The 20,347-nt window shown below is 34.5% G+C and overlaps 2 protein-coding genes across 3 annotated transcripts in view; one reads left to right on the top strand and one right to left on the bottom strand.

Moving 5' to 3' along the window:
- The first annotated feature begins 7,470 nt into the window (after nt 1-7,470).
- Nucleotides 7,471-8,766, top strand: Psf2 (DNA replication complex GINS protein PSF2-like protein). The gene is made up of 3 exons (XM_089698761.1): nt 7,471-7,826; nt 8,184-8,454; nt 8,617-8,766. Exons 1-3 carry the CDS (start codon nt 7,582-7,584, stop codon nt 8,689-8,691), a joined length of 591 nt encoding a protein of 196 aa, XP_089554887.1. The 5' UTR covers nt 7,471-7,581; the 3' UTR covers nt 8,692-8,766.
- Nucleotides 8,767-10,073: 1,307 nt separating this feature from the next.
- Traf4 (TNF receptor associated factor 4) overlaps nt 10,074-20,347 on the bottom strand; it is a 72,585-nt gene continuing 62,311 nt past the window's right edge. For both annotated transcript variants that reach the window (XM_089699554.1, XM_089699553.1), the window contains 6 exons: nt 18,798-18,902; nt 14,806-14,967; nt 14,117-14,266; nt 13,261-13,425; nt 12,399-12,659; nt 10,074-11,747 (listed from right to left, as the gene is read on the bottom strand). In XM_089699554.1, coding sequence (XP_089555680.1) covers nt 11,394-11,747; nt 12,399-12,659; nt 13,261-13,425; nt 14,117-14,266; nt 14,806-14,967; nt 18,798-18,902 — 1,197 coding nt within the window. In that variant the 3' untranslated portion in view covers nt 10,074-11,393. The remainder of the gene's footprint in view (nt 11,748-12,398; nt 12,660-13,260; nt 13,426-14,116; nt 14,267-14,805; nt 14,968-18,797; nt 18,903-20,347) is intronic.

The raw sequence follows: 20,347 nt of genomic DNA, 5'->3' as shown, positions 1-20,347 counted from the left end.
AAACTATCCGAAGTCCGCTCAGCAAATCTCCATAAATATCAACCGTCTGCGACGTTGTCAACCGGGCACCCTAATTTACTGCCAGTAATTAGGACTTTGCACTTTACGAAAGCGATTTGCATCGATCGCCCTGACATTCGAATTATTATCTTAGCTAAGAACTGTGTGTAAGATTTTGTCTTGCGTGTTTTATCAATTACAATATTTATAGTAGTTAGTACGCATGAGCATTTTTTACACTTTCCTATTTCAACTAATTTCCAAAAGATACAATTATTTTCCCCTAAATGTGGTATTTATATAACTACTAACATACTACTAACTAGATAAGTAACTTAAAAATGGTTATTAAACACTTGACCGTAATTTGAAGCTTACTTCATTGAGAAGGCACCTAGCTTTTTCCGCCTATTCTTCCCTCTCTTTCCGTTGTATGTATGCTATCTCTCTCGCACACCTCTCCACCAGGTGGCGGGGCGCACGATAATGTCGGGCGCTGGATGTTTTTTCATTGGCGTCTAGCTTCCGCCGCGAGAAGGTTGTCTACAAGACTACAACCTTGGTGCTATTAAGTATTAAGTATTGCTTAAAGCAAGTGCTAAAAGTGTTAAAAAGTGTATCCCGTCGGATCGGTACAGTGAGTTATTTTTACATCTATTCTAACGCTAGCTCTTCACTCTCGTCGAGGTTAGGCGAGGCGAGGTTTAGCGAGGTTAAGCAAGGCGAGACAACACGAGGTTGTATCCATCTTCACTCTCGCCTTTGTTCAGTTCTCTCTGTGTCGCGAGCATAATGGACGTGCTTGAAGTGACAATAGCCGCAACTCTATGCGTCTTTGCGTATATTAATTTTATTTATTTATTTATTTATTTTAGAATTTCCGACAGAGGATACAGATTCCATTCGTTACATCTAATCCAAGTACATGATCTTCTGCACATCTAATTATAGGAAATTACAGCGTTCAAAATGTAAATTACGATTACAATTCGTCAATTTATTAATTTAAATATTAGTTTAAAAAAAAATTAAAGAAATTTAATAAAATTAATTATATAGGTAAACCAAAAAAGTATTACAATTACAAATTTAAAATTACAATTATATTCGTCAAATTATAAAAAATATGATATAATAAAAATTTAATGAGTAATTAATTATATACAGAATTCAAATAATTATTATTAAAATTGCAAATTTTATTCAATTACAATTATATTAAAATTTATTAAAATTAATCACTACAATAAAAGTATTTTTTTAAAGTATATCACACTTTATAAAGTTAGTTAGCATTGGAGAAGAAGGCGATGGTGGATAACGAAATATTGATTGATAACGAAAAGTCTTGTGGCATACTGATTGACTGAACGCGAGAATGTGGACGCCGCATCTCGCCTCGTCTGCTCTCGCGCCTCGCGTCCTTTGACTCGCGCCCAAAAAACCGACTCCAGGCGGAGACCAGACGAGGCGAGACGAGGCACGGCGATGTGACGCGAGGGCTCCGACTACACTCTCGTGCTCGCGTTCCCTCGCCTAGCCACGACGAGAGTGAAGAGCTAGCATAATAATATTTTACTTAAAAATGAGTAAAAATCTTTAAAGTCAACGGTATAATCGTTGGACTTTATTTAAAATGCTGAGGTTTTTAATGAATCCTTCAGCAATAGTTTATTTTTCAATATGCTTAAATACTTAATAGCATGAATAAAGATATTTAAAATTAACGATACAACCGTTACATTTTACTTGAAATAGTAACTTTTCTTTTGAAATATTTCATTATGCAATATGTACTAATTAATATTTGAATTTTTAATACTGTGAGTAAAGCTATTTTAACGGTGTTACCGTTCGGCTTTACTCGAATCGTTAATATTACTTTTGTGATTATTTGATATTACTAGATATATCAAATACCCTCTCTTGTATATAGATATTTTTAATATTTTATTTCATTTTTAATAATGTGTTTTTATTACAAGGGTACAAGTGAATTTTTCGTGGAAAAATTACAATTAATACTTAGTATGGATATGAGCCAACTCAAAGCTTTACAGGCATATAATCCATCGACTATCTTCTTCAATCCATCATACATCGACTTTATTACATTGTCGTTATCGCTAGGAACGGTTCGGAATTCCTATCATAGTTTATTACTAAAAATTATCGAACGAGATGAGTCAGCTCCAAGAAGTCACGACATGTCAGAACACGTTGTGATATTATTTTATAAATCGTACGGGAGTTACCGCTCAACTGAATAATGATGGAATTCGCTCATGTATAGTAGATACGTACCATGAATGTTCCACACATTCAAAACTATCCGTAGTCTATACGTGTCCTTTTATGAGTATTATTCTGATCCGTTTTTATGTGGAAATAGACATATTACACACGGCTAATTTGATTGAAAATTACGTTTCCTATGTTCAAATGATGCAACTTTTTTGTTAAAACGAGTAAGTACCAAAAATTTTACAATTAAATTCTTTGGTTTACTGAACTTGTGCTGAAAGGGTTATCGTATAATAATTATCGAGATATCTTAATATAAATTAGATTTAGATACACTTATTTCAAAGGATTTACAATTCACTTCTAACGTTTTAGAATAATACTTTAAACTTGTACACCTTGACAAAAAGTAAAAAATTGCGGGTGAGTGGAGATTATTTTGTGCAATTAAATATAACGTCCTACGAGGGTATGGTTGCGTTCGTAAGGAATGTTAACGGATATAAAGCAACTAAATGTTACATCGATTGCATGAACAAAAATAAATATGAATCGAAGTTCATTTTAAAATTTAGTGAATTGATTTGAATTATGAATTTATTAAATGTCGCTAACATTGGAAAATAAGTTAAAGGACCTTGTTAATTGCTATATTATTTAAATGATTATTTACTGCTATTTTTATATTAGCACTAAGGTGTATTCTTGCTCGAAGCAGAATACATAAATGTGGCCACTACTCCTCGCAGGGGTTAGCCAGGTCAAATTCACCCTCGCAGGGTGTCTCTTAAGCATTTTTTGGCAGGCCCTACTTATTTCTAGTTACAAACATCCCTCGCGCAGCTGTCGCTCGCAGGCAAATGGTGCAAATATATATCGGCCCTCGCGGGGCTTTGATTACAATCGTCCCTCACGGAAAAGATGGTGCGAATATATATCAGCCCTCGCGGGGCTTTGATTACAACCGTCCCTCATGGAGAAATGGTGCAAATATATATCAGCCCTCGCGGGGCTTTGATTACAACAGTACCTCAATATCAGCCTTCGCGGGGCTTTGATAACAACCGTCCCCACGGGGAAATGGTGCAAATATATATCAGCCCTCGCGGGGCTTTAATGGCGATTGGTGCAAATATACAAAGGATTGATCATTAAAATGATCATAGATATTTGCTTTTGTCAACGAGGACCCACGAAAGAAGTTTTGGATATGACCGTATCGGATCTTCACTCTTCTAAGGTAGGTAGAAAAAGGTTTTGAAATCTACTTCAAAGTGGGCAGTATAGTAAATGACCTAATAAATACAATAAAGGTTAGATACGTCAAATAATGGGCGCATGAAATTGATACTTCGTATCCTAAAAGTTTACGCTTCAGGAATCAGGAAACCACCATTGGTTTACCAATTATGGAAATTGGAATTGAACAAATTGTATTTACCAATGCAAAGCCTAATCACAACAAAGGAAGGCGAGTCGGATCAAATATCATCTCGCAGATGATTTGTGGCGGTGGTTTCGAGGATTGTCACCAAGCCTTGTGTCAACGGTATGTTTGGTATCGTAATTAAATGGCACTAGCCGACCAATTTTCATATACAAACATCGGAAGAGATTTTTTAATCGCAAAGCGATTGAATGTAACAAATGACGATTGATTACGTATAGTTGACCTCTCATAGGCTTATTTTAGTTGCCCGGTCTTGTAGGCAATTTATTTGACTCGTTTTTCAACCCATTTGACCTCATTATTGCACCCATGAGATTTTTCTTCGGGGCTCAAACAATAAATCGCTGAGGGATTAGGATAATCGTTTGTTAGACAAGTTTTTTGTCATCCCACCAGGATTATTATATTGTATAATAAAGTTATATACAACTATTAACGTAAAACGTTTAAGTACTTAACGAATGCTGAGAATACTGACTGTTGAGTTACATAGGATAGAGGATAAATAACGGAAAGTCAATCTTTCCAAACAAAAGCCTCTTATTATTAGATATTACTTGGAACCCCTACCCTTAACGAGAAAGCTCTGCCAAATGACTTCTCATTTCTTTGCTTTGAGGGGGGGGGGGGCAATAAATGAAATGTACAGGCTATACAGCTTTTAAAATATAAGTCTGGTAAGCGAACTAAACTTTGCTGGTTTAGTTCTTGCTATATCGCTATCCGTGCCTGCTTCTCGTGTTTACGGGTGAATTAAGTTTATCAATAGTCATAAATGCAATGCTATTCAGAGGATATACTGCATTTAAAACATGACAAAGTCTGGTAAGCGAACTAAACTTTGCTAGTTTAGTTCTTGCTATATCGCTGTCCGTGGCTGCCTCGCGTGTTTACGGATGAATAAAGTAATGTCCTGTCTTCGCATCCACAGCTAACTGTCCTATACTGTCATAATCTTAACACAGATTCATTCGACATAGCTCCCCACGAGCTCAGTTCTTCATTTTTGCACTCGCACAACTGTGGACAACACAAGAGCAATGCCTCCATTGGTAGCAGTTACAATCAAGGGATAACTAACCTTAGGCTAGCCATATTACGGATGTTGGAACAACCGACTATATTCAGGGCAATTTTCTTTGTTCAGTGTAACGTTTAGACTGTCGTAGCATTCCTACGGAACAAAGATGGGATCAGATCTGCATCCTTAATGCAGTTAATCGAAAGGAGATACTTTCAGACGATGATAGTATTCAAAACCCACCATATTCCTTAACATAATAATGCATAGTTAAGCTTATAATCTCTCTTGCCATTATCCTGCAGCAGAATTCCTTGGCGATAATTTATCCTCGTTAGAACGAGCGAGGGTTGTTACGATAATATGAGAAATCCTAGTCAGTTAGAGACCTGAACGACGCGATAGAGTACCGCTATTTCAGTAGTAGTAACACCTAGAAGGGTGAAGGTATTCTGGAAAGCGGAACTGAAGGCCCGGTCAGCAGCATCAGCCACCTAATAGACAGTGTTCAGTGCTGCACCACTATAATCCGCAAAATGACTCTGACGGTATGAAAATGTGGAGTACATTTTCAAAATATCAAATGATATAGTTGGAATAAAAGTCCTATTTGCCTCCGTCTATCCAAAAGACATACGGAGTAGCTAGTAGTAGTTGGTTGAATTAGAATAAAGTAACTATAGTTAAAATCCTTTGTTACTGACTGGATAAATTTGGCTCTTTTCCTATCTGACGTTCATATAGCTGTTGACTGCCTAGTGTTGTGCACAAACACTATTATTATAAACTAGCGGTCCGCCCCGGCTTCGCTCGTGGTACTTACGTTTTCTCTACATAAAAACCATCCTCGTACTTCAAGGAATATAAAAAGAATTATCGAAATCGGTTCAGCCGTTCTCGAGTTATGCGCTTACCAACACATTTTGCGATTCATTTTTATATAAGTATAAGAATAAGAAGATAAGTCACGTTATGTAGTCCCGAGGCTTTCGGTATATAAGTTCTGATGTAAATCATAATTATATCTTAAAACCGAATTGATTAAAAGTAACGTACTTGGCTGTAGTAATTGCAGTTTTGGGACACAGATAAGCTCCTTATCATTTTAGTCTCTTAAGTTCAGTATATTTGTTTCCAGTACAGAGTTTATGACCTATCAGTTTTAAATAAATAATTCATGCATTGTACTGAAAGTACTAGCCATGTTTAGATTATGATTGGTGGCGTTGGCTCTAAACATTAATAGATACCGCACGGTTTGGTTGGATGTTAAAAATCTGTATTATAATTAAAACCGTTTACCTGTTTTGATATTTTATTGCCTTATTCAAGGGGTGACCTTTTAAATTTATTTCTGACCCCAAAAGTAAGGACCAAGTTCTCTTCTTGTCCGCTTGTAGCAGGTTGGGTTAAAACTGTGTGAGTTGAGACAGGTGGTAATTCTATGTTAAGATGATTCAATTGTGCTTCTACAGAGTTCTAATTGAATAAATAAAGGTTTGAGTTTGAGGTATTTTTGCCTCGTCGGGATCAGCTGTTGCTTCATTTTGTAAGTAACATCTAAATGCGTAATTGAAAGTCGTTACTGGCGCTTTCGCAGATTTACGCTAAAGATAGTGAAAATTGTAGTAACTTTAACTTTTCAAGCCCAAAAGGTTAACTAAGGTACGCTTGAACCAATCTCATAAGTTCTAATACTTTTAATCATTATGATTAACTTTTTGGTTCTTATTTGATTAACTTTTCATCTGGGATTGTTAATATATTATATAATATAAAAATTTGTGTGATTTATTGGTAGGTATACTATCTGCACACCTTACTCTTTCAAATAAAGAAATAAGTAATTACTTATGTATTCAAATTCACATTGGCGTCCATATATTGTACACCAGGTGGGTAACAAGCAGGTCTCAATGAAGTAAGCTTCAAATTACGGTCAAGTGTTTAATAGCTGTGTTTTACCTGAAAATAAAACACATATTAAATACTTACCTATATTTGAAGCTTACACTTAACGTCCACCTGTTGTGGATTTCGACTCAATGAAAAACATCCAGCGCCCGACATTATCGTGCGCCCCGCCACCTGGTGGAGAGGTGTGCGAGAGAGATAGCATACATACAACGGAAAGAGAGGGAAGAATAGGCGGAAAAAGCTAGGTGCCTTCTCAATGAAGTAAGCTTCAAATATAGGTAAGTATTTAATATGTGTTTTATTTTCAGGTAAAACACAGCTATTTTAAATAAGGTCATTAGTTAATTATTATTAATAACAATTTTATCATTAACTTTATCATTGAACTTCACTTCACATCCTTAGAATCGAATTCAATAGAATAAAACTTTTCCAATTAGAAAATTGAATGGAATAAAATGTTCAGAAACCGTCTTTCAGTACAGCGCCATCTGTTTTATTTATTTTATACTTTTATAACCAAGAATAAGGTTCAACACCATAAATAATTATTTAGGTTGACACACGGTCGGAAATGATGTTAGTTATTGTATTATCCAAGAGATGGCAGTAAAAATAAAAATTTAAGTCAAGCATTTATAAAATAAAATCGGTAAAATAATTTATTGTGATCACAGATAATATGATATGTAATTATTGATTTTGTAAACTTTAAAATTATTTTAAATATAGCGGTAAAAGAAAATCTATTTTAATCATTAGGAATAACGAAACGTAAAAATAATTTCGCGCCATTATTTGACACTTGCTTGAATGACATTTATTTTATAAACTTTTCTCTAATTCTGTTGTAGTTTTTATTTACCACATATTAAGTTTTAACAAATATTTTAATGAGTTCTTTATAAATTTAAATGCCGCCTTAGCATATTAAGACAATATCAATATAATGGATCCCTACGAAATTGAATTCATAGGAGAAAATAGAATCATAAGCATAATTCCGAACTTTTCTTACGACAAAATATATTTAATTAGCGGTGAATTTGGACCATTTCGAGCCGGTTTACCTATGAACGTCCCTCTATGGTTAGCTGTAATGTTGAAACAAAAACAGAAATGTAGAATAGTTCCACCAGACTGGATGGATATGGATAATTTAGAAAATATAAAGGAGGAAGAAAAGAAGTCCAGGTATTTATATTAGTATGTATAAATGCAAGCATTTACACAATGCTTCTGAATACATAATATTTTACATATTATTTACATTAAATCAATATAAAAGTTATCCTTACACACTATGAAGCCACACACAGTGAAGATACTATAATATTGTATGTTAAGATTCTCTAATATAAAATATTACAGTATCTTAAGGTATCCGGTATCAGCGTTCTGACCATCATTTTTCTTTTTGTCATTGCGTACTAAGACCCCTGTAGAACCGCCATCCTGTTACAAATGACCCGAAATTTTGTGTCAGTGTTTCGGGTATAAAATAAGTACTTAACTTATTTGTATATAACCTTATCTCACTTTAATTTCCAGGTTTTTTACCAAAATGCCAAACGAACACTACATGGTTGAAGCAAAACTTATACTAGGAGCGGCGATGGAAGATGTACCTAATGCTTCTGAAATTAAAACAATAATCAAAGATATTTGGGATATAAGAATGTCCAAGTTACGGACATCTATGGACGCTCTTATGAAATCTGGAGGTTCTTATGGTCGATTGGATCATCTAACAATGATGGAAATTAATTCAGTTAAACCGCTTTTACCGTCAGCTATGGATGAACTCTTGAGGATACAAATGGTATGTTTTTAATGTTTTAAAGGTTCTAGATATTTGAATACTCTTAAAAAAAACTACACTGACTTTCAGAATCTGATTAAATAATTTTAAAAGTAAACTTATTTGCTATGTATCATGATATCTGAATATTCCATAGTTAATTTACTTATTTATTTATTTCAGATGGCCAAAAAATCTACTCCAGCAACATTGAACAATTCAACATTCAGCCAATCGGGGACTTCACAGAATATTTGAAAACTACGAGTATCTCTAGCATGAAAAAATTGGATTTTTGTGTCAAGATAACAGATGAAAGATCACAACAAATAATATTGTGACGAAAATCCATGGCACAAAAATTATGTTTAGGTTTTATGATATGAATATATACTTTGTAGTAACTTTAAATTTCAAGTTAATACAGAAATATGTACTGTATAAAACAAAATACATTTTGAATTTGTCTGCAATAATTTCATGTATTCCATTTTTTTAATTTTTTATGTTAAATTAAAGTGCCACCAAATTCTGAATAATATCTATGACTAGCGTTCCGCCCGCGGCTTCGCCCGCGTTTTCAAAGAAAAACCCGCATAATTCCCGTTCCCTCGGGATTTCCGGGATAAAACCTATCCTATGTGTTGATCCAAGTTACCCTCTATATGTGTGCTAAATTTCATTGTAATCGTAATATGTAAATTTCAGTAGTATTTGCGTGAATGAATAACAAACACACACACACATCCTCACAAACTTTCGCATTTATAATATTAGTAGGATATCCAATGGCCATATAATGCTTACAAAACTACATTTACTAGTTAACTAGTGTTATGATTCCTTCATCATCTAACAAAAACTTTATTTTGTGGGATAGAAAAAACTAATATTACCATATCCAAATAATCAGATATTATAATTTGATTGATTAAAAACAGCTAAAAGCATCTTATCAAACATTTGAAGTCTTTAAAACTGTTTACATTGGTCTTAAAGTTTTAACCAAACTAAATTAATTCAGCAGTTTAGAATACTATGGAATAAGTTATATTATCCATGATTATATGTATGTGTTCATGTATGATGTATGAGAAAAAAATATTTTGAATTTTTATGTTGTATATTTTTGTAAATAAAATATTTTCATGATATTTGTAATTTTATTTCCCTCGCCTATTGTCATATTTAAAGTAATTATATTTATGGTGTACTCAGGTTTTGAATAAAGATACAATTACTATAAGAAAGATCATCACTAAACTTGTGAAAGGTGTGACAACAAAAGATAGAAGTATCTATACGACGTTATTTTGTATGAAATGAAAACTAAATACGTATATTTTCAGGCTAAGCTATTGCATATCTATTATCATAAATTTGTTTCTGTATGTCAAGTGTCAACTATTAGAAATGTCTTGTTCTTTAATTGTCGTCTCCACCCTATAGGTTGTAAATTATATCAGTTTCTATGAGCTTACTTGAATAGTCATTACTCTAAGCTTTATCTTTTAAAAAGTTAGTGATGATTGCATGAAATATTTTATCATGTGTATCACCTTTGCAAAGTGCATACTAATAAATATAAATTTGATAGTTTCAAGTGTGTGTTTCAAGCATAAGTATGGATTAAGTAAAAGAAGTATTTTAAGAAAAAAATATATTTTTCTGCTTATAAACTATCATGTACATACATAATGAATGCGTAAACGCAACTTACAACTAATTAAAAACTACATTTGTTAGTCTCATTGTCATTATTCATAAGGTACTTAAAAATCTAAGCTAGGTTATCTAATAGATCTAAATCTCTAGATTGGAACCTAAACTTATCGTAAGACATTGGCATTGAACTGAATGAAAAAACACTCGTATAAAATAAACAAAATTGTAAATTATACTGCCTGAAGTAATGCTATCTCTTTCACGCTCACTAGTTACTTTATCGTGTTAAAGTAGGACAGCATGACTTCAAGCTCGCTTACACGCTTCGTTTATAAGAAATACGTCTTTAATACTTAGACTACAGAGGAATACAAAATATGTTGTAACGACATATTATAATGTCGTTCTTACAATAATGCTCTGGAATGTAACATTACAGTTGAGATTAATTTTCAAAATCAAGCAAGCGTTCTCTAGAGATCCAAAGGATAATTTAGAAAATGAATTTGTGAAACTTAGAAAATAAACGAGATTACATTTGACACAAACGCTTACATTTAACATAAAAGTTAACGACTTGGCCGTCTTTTATTTGCGTTGAATAACTTTGCTCCACATAATGTACAACATCTTTTTCACGCAAAGTTATCAAAACACTTTGGTCTAGCTCCAGCTTGTTAAACACGAATACGAGATTTTCTTTATTTTATTTATATTTACAATACAATTCGAAGATGTCAATCTGTTTATACAATAAATATATATTTAGATAAATTATGCAAATAAGATAATATATACAAAGATCTGCCGAATAACAAAGCTAAACGTGTCTCAAAGTATGTTTATAATATGTTTGAATAAATCTAGTTCATACATTTTTCAAAACGCCTTTTTTAATCTGTTAAGGCGACCAAAAATGTCTCACGAACAAACGGTTGCAACACACGATTTTTGCAGGATCCTATAAAAATGTGTGTATCATAAAAATATATGGCACAGAATATTAGAGTAAAATATTTTAAGCCGATTTTCTTTGAAACAAGCTCAGTTTGTTACGTCCATCCGTCGGCAATGAAATTCAAGAGATCTTCAGTGAAAGGATAACAATGCAGCGAACGCGCTCTTAACTAAGTATTTACAGCTACCAATTAGTCAAAGGAAATCGGGAATAGAAATCTGAACGAGCTAAACAACTCGTCGGTACAACTATCCGAACGGATCTACATCTAGTTATTTACACGTTACATCTATGACTTTTAAATTATCTAATACTAAATAACAGTGACTATTTTGGTTTACACGGCGACTATTTTGCTCGGGTCGACTTTGACCCGGAGGAAGAGGACGTCGTCTTTGACGAAATTTCTTTTTTTGAGCATTTCGTGCGAGACGAATCTGGGGAAGCCGAAGCCTAGCGCGTCGGGTTCTTTGGAGGGTCGTTGGAAGTTCTTCCACGTGGGGTCCGGGACGAAGCTCTCGACGATATTGCATGCTCTGTCTGGCGTGGAGCTTTGGTCAAATAGTGTGAAAGAGACGGTGTGAGCGAACGGCCAACGGAGCAACGCGTCGTACTCGCCGGGTAAGATTTTAATGTACACGGACATGTGAGTGGATTCACCGGCGCCGTTGCCGTTTAGAAATAGAGACGCCTGAAACAATGGAAAATGTAAATAAATAAAATGTGATTGAAATAAATAAATGTAAATATGTAATAGACATGCATTTGATTATCACATTATAATAAAAACTTATGGTGAAGTTTAAAACACGATAGATGAGTACAAATAAAATTTAAAACACTGAACTTTGATAAATAACAGAAAAAAGCAAAAGCCTTATTACAATATAGAAGTTTATAAACTCTAAATAATTCAGAGTATTGTTTAAATTTGTACAATTCGTCATTCAACAAATTTACAGCAGAAAATTTATTAGAACATGTACATTTCCACATCATTAATTAACATTCAAAATAAAAGCCCCCGTAGTGACGTGACTAAGCGTCACCGATTTAGTTCTACAACGGGCAGTGGGTTAGTCACACGATATTATTCATTGGTATAAATAACTGCTCCCTTTGTTTACAAACAAACAAAGCGGACTGTCATATTTTGTTACAATAAAATTGGAGTTATTAGTAGTAGATTGATGTTTATCGAAGTAATGATTCATTATTTGATTTAAACTAAAATTCCAGCAAAAAATAGTACTAATCAAACTTATTTCAACGTAAAAAATTTCAAGTATCAAGCCTTCCTTTCAAAAAGATCTCTATAACAATTCTAGTAAGAAATGCTTACCTGTAACTTATAACCATACTGGCTCGTATAAAACGCGGGTGAAATCAACTCGACGCCCTCCTTGCACTTGGCGTCCGCCATTTTCGCGGCGAAGTCCGTGACCCTCCACACTAGGGCTCCAGACTGGTTAAGGGCGAGTCTCGCGAGGGCGGAGCGTAGGGCTTCAAGTTGACGGGCTTGGCGGGTTGCCACACTGCAGACTAGAGCGAGGTGCGCTTGACAGCTCTCTTCTGTGTGCCGGTCTAGCGCTTGCCGCGTACCCTGCAAATGTGATAGTGTGAGTATCCGAGTTTTTGGTAGAAGATTAGAAGTTACAATTGGTTTTGTTGACAGTGACTGGACTTCAATAAAATTTAATATTGTTCATACATCGATATTATTGACTAGCTGTACCCTGCGTTTCCCGCACGATATGATTATAGCATTCCTCATAAATGGACTATTCAACACAATATGAGTTTTTAAGATGGATAGAATCAATAAAAAACATATTGAACAATAAAGAATCTTTATAAATCTCTAGAACAATATGCCATGGTTTTTAAAGTAAAATATTACAGCCTAATATTTGTGTATTCAACAAAAAAGTTATCAATTTTTACTAATAAAGTTATAAACTTTGTCAATGTATTTTTTATTCATTTTAACAAGAAACAGATCATCAATTTAAAAATTTACTTTTATCAAATCCATTTATTTGAGAACAATCTATCAAGCGTAGAGAGAACAGGTACTTTTTAGGGAAGCGCGTACCATCTAACTACGTCATCTCAGCTTAAGGCGAGATTGTGGTCAAGCGCTTCCCCATCGACAATTAAAAAAAAATCTTCACATAAAACTATAACAATTAAACGCATCTCACCTTAAACCTGCAGCCCGCATCTCGATACGCGCAGGGCAGGGCGGTGGCCGCGCAGTGTTCCCGCAGGTGCGCGTCCAGCTCGTCGCGCGCGGGCGCGGCGGCGCAGCGCTGCGGGCACGGCACCGGCGCGCGGGCACACGTCGCGCCGTGGGCCGCTACTGTGTCCTGCGATTATATGTTTATGTTTATGAGTTTGTTGTATGTGTATAAATGGTATGTGATTGGGTTGGTTTCGGAGGTTGGTAACTTACATTGTGACACAAGAATTTTATATATACATGTATATAGAGAAGATACTTAGAGTTGACAGTATGATGCTCAGTGAGCGCTTACAGTGACCTGAAATGGGGGGTAGATTGTAGATACTAGTTAATAGTTTTATAGAAGTGTATTTACTATTTAGATTGTTGGATGAGTTTATAAGAATTATTTTTTTAAATCGGTAAGTTCTTTTAAACAACTTCTCCATTCAACTGTATTCTTTGTTGTTGAATTGACAGATTTTTATACTGATTTTTTTTATTTATTTATACGAAAAAATTACTATTTCATGCAATTTGTTATCTTTATAAAATTAATGTAACTTTAATATTAAATCTAAGTATGTATTTGTTACAGGATGCGCCAAACGTTCAAAAAAATTAAAAACGAGTGCTTTATTACTTCATAAACTAGAGCTATTTTATTACCATAACTATTTCACTGTGACTTTTTTTATTAATGAAAAGCAGTACAACGAAGTAGTTAACCTTCTACAAATATTTCGTCCTAATCAGCCACGAATATTAAAAACGGACCTTCGAATACCTAATACATGAAGGAATTTATAAGGCATTTTATCTCATATCGCACCCACCTGAGTATACCGCTGGCCGCAGTGTCGACAAGGCACGAGCCGCTTGCTGCAGTGCTGCTGTATGTGCTGCTGCGTGTGCCGCCGCTGCACCTTCGCGCCGCACTTGTTCTCGCAGTATACCGGCTCGTGGCCGCAGTTGCCGTTGTGCTCCTGGAATATAGAATAAACAATTAGTTGGGAGATTAAATAAGGAGTATTTTAGGTTAGGGATAGTACTGAAGTCTCTTTGTTTAAGGATACCACTGAGAAGTATTGTTAAAAGACTGTCTAAAGTCTAAACGGTGGATAATAATGTCATAGCAAATCAAATGACTTTCCCTTACGTAATTTCTGAACTTAGAACTTACAACACTTAGATCCTGTAGATGATCAGTTGTGGGTATGACCCTAATTATAATATTATAAATGCCAAAGTAACTCTGTCTGTCTCTTCTTCACGCCTCAACCACTGAACCGATTTAGATGAAATTTGGTACAAAGATTTGAAACCTCAGAAAGGATATAGGATAGGATTTATCCCGGAAATCCTACAGGACCGGAAACTATGCGCGTTTTCTTTTTACTACGCGAGCAAAGCGGGTAGAAAGCTAGTGTTGCTATACGTATGTGGAAGGATTTATTCTTTAGCTATTTGTGGAGATAATAAGTAAGTAAGTGTAAGTGTAAGTATTTGTGGAGATAACACGCACCTCCAAAGCGCTCCCGGAGAACTCCTTGCCGCAGTGCTCACAGTTGGCTCTGCGGCGCGGGCATGTATACCGCAGGTGGTCCTGCATCAGCACCCGCGGGATCATCGCGCCGCATTGCGCCGCGCACAGCACTGCGTCGTGCTTGCACGTGTTTAGATGCGCCTGGAAATTGAAAGAATATGTGAGGCTTCACGAACATATATATAGCTAAAAGAGCGTGTGTACCGAGCACACTTGTCAGAAGTGAATCTTCTTTGGCAAGATTCAAAAAATACCAAAATCGTCGCTTTTACCATGACGTGACGGTATTGCCATGACGTGACATTGAAATTTTACTCAAAACGCGGCTAAAGAATTTTCACATCAAAATTATCATATTTTCTTCTTTATGTGCAAATAAATGAGTATTACACTGGGGTAGATCCCTTTAAAAATAATAAAAAGTGCAAAAAAATCGCAGTCGGATGAAACCCATTAGAAAAGGAGGGGAATATGATGAAAATTAAAGGAAAAATAAATTACGGTCAATCCGAGTTCGGGAAGTGGGAGGGGGGAGCTTTTAAGAGAAAAAAATGGTTTCTCTCGATTTCCGACAAAACTACAAGTCCTACGGAAAAAAGTTCAATGGCAAAGTTGTAGGTAATAAAAAAATCTACAACTTTTGTATTGACAATTTTTTCACATAACCTCAAAATTTAGGTGAAAAATTCAAAAAACCAAGTTTTTGGTTTTTTATTTTTAACTACTTCAAAATTAATTTTTTTTCTACGACATTTGGTAGAAACTTGCTTTATTATGTCCCAAATACACTGTAATTTATTTGATTGAAAATATTTATTTTTTCGCCTTATTTGGAATTAATACCAAAAAAACAACCTAATTTTCAATCGAAAAGTCACCCGTCAAAATATCAGCTTTTTTCAAAAACTTTGGGAGCCTTTTATTCATCAAAATCTCTACTTTTATATGGTGTAAAAAAAATAAACCTTACCATAGTAAATGTTCTCAGGAAATGCTTACAAACAGTGTCATAATTAGCTTTTACTAAATCAGGCACACTTCTCGAACTCTATATCTTCTCTTGTATCGGCTTTTCGGTAATATTTCAAAAGAAAAAAAATTATCTGTTCTAAGTATAATATTTTACAGCATATTCAAAAGCAAAATGATGTCGATAAAAACATTTCAGGTAGTTTGAGAAGTGTGCCTGATTTAGTAAAAGCTCATTTTCACACTGTTTGTATGCATTTTCTGAGAACATTTACTATGGTAATGTTTATTGCACGCCTCATAAGCGAAGCGTTGAGGTGGGTACTACTGTCACTTCGCGCAAAACATCTGATTTTTCAAACTTAAAATGTCTTTATGTATCATACATTGCACTTGTAAGATAATACATACACACACATATTAAGAAAAAACACTATTTTTAACGTTCATGATATTTTTGATGTCATTTTTGTTATTTAAACTAGTTAAAAAACAGTTTAAAAAAGTTCTGTCTTGGACGTCCGTGTGTCTGTATGTGCGGATCCTTTTTCTTGTTAACACGATAGCGACCGAAATACTTTACTAATCGAGTCTTTTTTTTTCTCTTACGCTTGAGTATGCTCAGGAATAGAACCCTTTCATTTTTCAGGGTCTGATTCGATGTGGTTTAATTGTTATTAAATAAACAAAAATAATAATTAATAAATATTTATTAAAAAAAAATTATGAGGCGTGCACTTTTGGATTTTCCAAATTATTTTTTTTTACACCATATGAAAGTAGAGATTTCAATGAATAAAAGGCTCCCCAAGTTTTTGAAAAAAGCTGATATTTTGACGGGTGACTTTTCGATTGAAAATTAGGTTGTTTTTTTGGTATTAATTCAAAATAAGGCGAAAAAATAAATATTTTCAGTCAAATAAATTACAGTGTATTTGGGGCATAATAAAGCAAGTTTCCACCAAATTTCGTAGAAAAAAAATAAATTTTGAAGTAGATAAAAATAAAAAACCAAAAACTTGGTTTTTTGAATTTTTCACCTAAATTTTGAGGTTATGAGAAAAAATTGTCAATACAAAAGTTGTAGATCTTTTTATTATCTACAACTTTGCCATTGAACTTTTTTCCGTAGGACTTGTAGTTTTGTCGGAAATCAAGAGAAACCATTTTTTTCTCTTAAAAGCTCTCCCCTCCCTTTTCCCGAACTCGGATTGATCGTAATTTATTTTTCCTTTAATTTTCATCATATTCCCCTCCTTTTCTAATGGGTTTCATCCGACTGCGATTTTTTTTTGTTTCAAAAATTATCTACTCTAGTCTATATTGGTAGTGGCTATTTGAGCTTAATTCTGTACTTCGTCGCATTTATATGTATAATTGAAATATTGTATAGATTGAATCTGTATTTATTGTATCCTATTTGTAATGGCATTGCGTTATTGAAAGCCCAAATAAATTAATACCCTCCAGGAATTCTGCAAATATTTACCTTTACAGCCTTGCCCAATAAAAAAGCAAATACGCTAATCTAAAAACGGGCAAATAAGTTAGCTACTTGTGTAAATAATCTGCATGTATGCCACCTACTTATCAGTGATATATGCGCCCGTTATGACATAATATTGCGATATTGTCCTAGTTCAACACCGGGACTTGTAAATAAAATTTAATAGCGTTTTTATCGCAAACATATATAAATATGCCGATTGCGTCCAATGTTATGGTGGCAGTACACATGGGCCCAACGTGTTGGGCCAACGGGTTGGGCCAACGTGTAGAGAGCTACTTGGCGGTATGTTGGCTTCATTAGCTTAGTTGGCGCCAATATTGGCAGGCCAACCGAATGTTGTCGGTTTTTTGTGCACACATCAAAGGATCTTGGCGCGCTCCACAAACAGCGTTCACACGTTGGTGTCTTGTTCAGTTTATTGTTACTCGTCAGCGGAGACAGTATCGTTGCGCGTCAATGAAATTTACGTTTTAACCATGTTCCGATAGCGATGGCGGCGCCGAGGTTTTACAATTCGTAGAATTGTATCGACATGAAGGAATAATTTGGAATCCACGGCATGAACTACACAAAATTAAAACCATATGACTCAATAAATTAGATGTTCTATTTTCTATTTATTATATTATTCTAGATGTTTTTCTTATCTCACTTTCATACAATGTGATAAAAAAATGAATATATTAATATATAAAATATAAAATTAATATATAAAATGAGTAAAATAGTATTAAAAAGTTACTTGTTCTTAAAAATTATTAAATAACAATATACAATGAGCATGATTTTGATCAAATTGTGCTTTATTACATAAATAATATTATAATTTGATATAATAATATTATCTAAAATCTAATCTTTAAAGTTTCGTTTTATAGGTAGTTAAAATTAAATTAAATGTAAAATGCACACATTTTAAACATTTGAAAAATCTAAACATAATAATGTTTTATTTATACAGATATAAAAAAAGGACAATAGAGATTGGAAAATGGTATCATCGCAGACGGCAGAGTACACTCATTGTTATTGATGCACATGTACGTAATAATTAAACGCACTGTATATAAATAAATTGCCGCGGCTGCAAGAACTTCTACGGACTACGTCCATCTTTGAAGCGCCAATGCACAATGATCAGTACGCCAATGTGTGAACAGGAATCTTGATATCCTTCATTTTTTCCCAACACGTTGGCCCAACGCCTTGGCCCCATGTGTACTGCCGCTATTATAGGTACATAATATCTTCTTTCGTTTGTGTTGGATTCAAACAGCTTATAAAAAAAGTGTTGGCGACCGACCGTTAAAATTTTGTTTCCCAGGATTAAGATCTCAGAGGTGAAATGTTTACAAAACAAGGACTTATCTCCATAGATAAAAAATAATGTAGATAAAAAAAATATGTCAAACATGACGTGCCAGAAATGTGATCGATAGAGCGCCCTCCTTTCTGTTCCTTATCTAAACAATGTTAACTGCCAGTCACTAACCTTCAATTTTCTGAGTTCATCGGACCACTGGCACCCCTCTTTGTGGTGGATGCAGTACACCACCGAACCCATTATAGCCTTCTCCGATTCTGGATCAGGATATATCTGGAACAAAAATAAAAAAGCTGTTAAAATTTTATAATAAAATTAACAACATCAATATATCAAAAATATTTACGTTGTTCGAACTGAAAAGGTGACAGTTAGATGACACCTTTTTTAACTTATTAACTATATATTTAAACATTTTGAAATAGTGAACGAATACACGACGTCAGAAGCAACGTTAGTAGACTGATGGAAACGCACGCGGCACAGGCATAACGGATTAAATAGGACAACGCGATCAAAAATAAACCACATCTCAAAGAGAATATCAAACAGCTACGCACCGTACGTTCGAATATGGAACACATCGTCGAAATATGCAAAATGGCGGATTTGTTTTTCGCGCGCAATAGAGCGAAGCGCGAGAGCGCTCGACGCAAGGGCTCGACTCCAAATGCATTTTGTAATTTGTCCCCGTTTGTACAATTTCGTTATCTGTGCCCTGTGGGTGCAACGAACAGATGGCTGGTGGACCACTGTTTGTGTCGAGATAAGCGTGATTTTTCACTTCCAAAACCAGATGAATAATGAACTAAGCAAACTGGGATGCTTTTACTTTAGAAATTAGTTACTTCATTATCTTATGGAAACCGATGATCAGAGAACAGTGCATCTGTTCGTAACTGCGTTTACAAACAATGAATGATAGAGTTCAATGTTGTTTGTAAACAAACTCTTACTAACGACGAAGCATCCGAAACATTGGTAGGTACAAAGATGTCAAAGCCAAAAACCATGCGACTAAAATATCAGTTTGTGTAACTGTCTTTTTAACACTATACAACGCTGTGTTTTTGAAAGAACCACTGCGTAACAACGAAGAGAACAAGCAATGGATGTCGTGCCATTCATTCAGTCAACATCATAATACGCTGCGTTCTATTTACAAACATTGATGCATGTGGTCATCGGCATGGCTGCTGCATAACTGCACCACCTTAGAAAGTTAGAATCCGTATTCTATAAATCAGGATAAAAGCACATAATAGAGATGTTTACACGTGCGATTGTGCGACGTGTTATTAAGCAACAAAGCTGAAAATTGTATGGATGAGTGACCATGGGCGTTCGCTCTTAAACCTATCCATGTATAATTTACAAATATAGAATGTTATTTGTGTCGTATTCTAAAAAGATGAACCGCGATGTGTTGAACTCTCCCGCATCGCTCAATTATAGAACGCGTTGTATCGTAAACACAACGTGATTTTACATATGTCATTTACGACGTTTTGGCGCGAAGTGCAGCGGGAAATAATGTTGCTATGCCACAAATGACACGCTTGACTTCCATCACCTTCCATTTAATACCCAGATACGATCAATTTAAAAAGCCGAGCTAAAAGTGGATTAATAAATGTCATCTCATTAATATTATAAGTATTGTTAGCATAATTTCTGGGTAAGCTTTAATTAATTAAGACATGATACATATAAGGGAA

The sequence above is a fragment of the Colias philodice genome, chromosome 9, assembly GCF_061535455.1.
Source record: "Colias philodice isolate Cphi_HAF_F1 chromosome 9, ilColPhil1 Martin Lab GWU primary, whole genome shotgun sequence".
NCBI classification, from domain to species: domain Eukaryota; kingdom Metazoa; phylum Arthropoda; class Insecta; order Lepidoptera; family Pieridae; genus Colias; species Colias philodice.
Note: the sequence above shows the minus strand (reverse complement) of the source record. Positions and strands in the feature narration are given on the sequence as shown.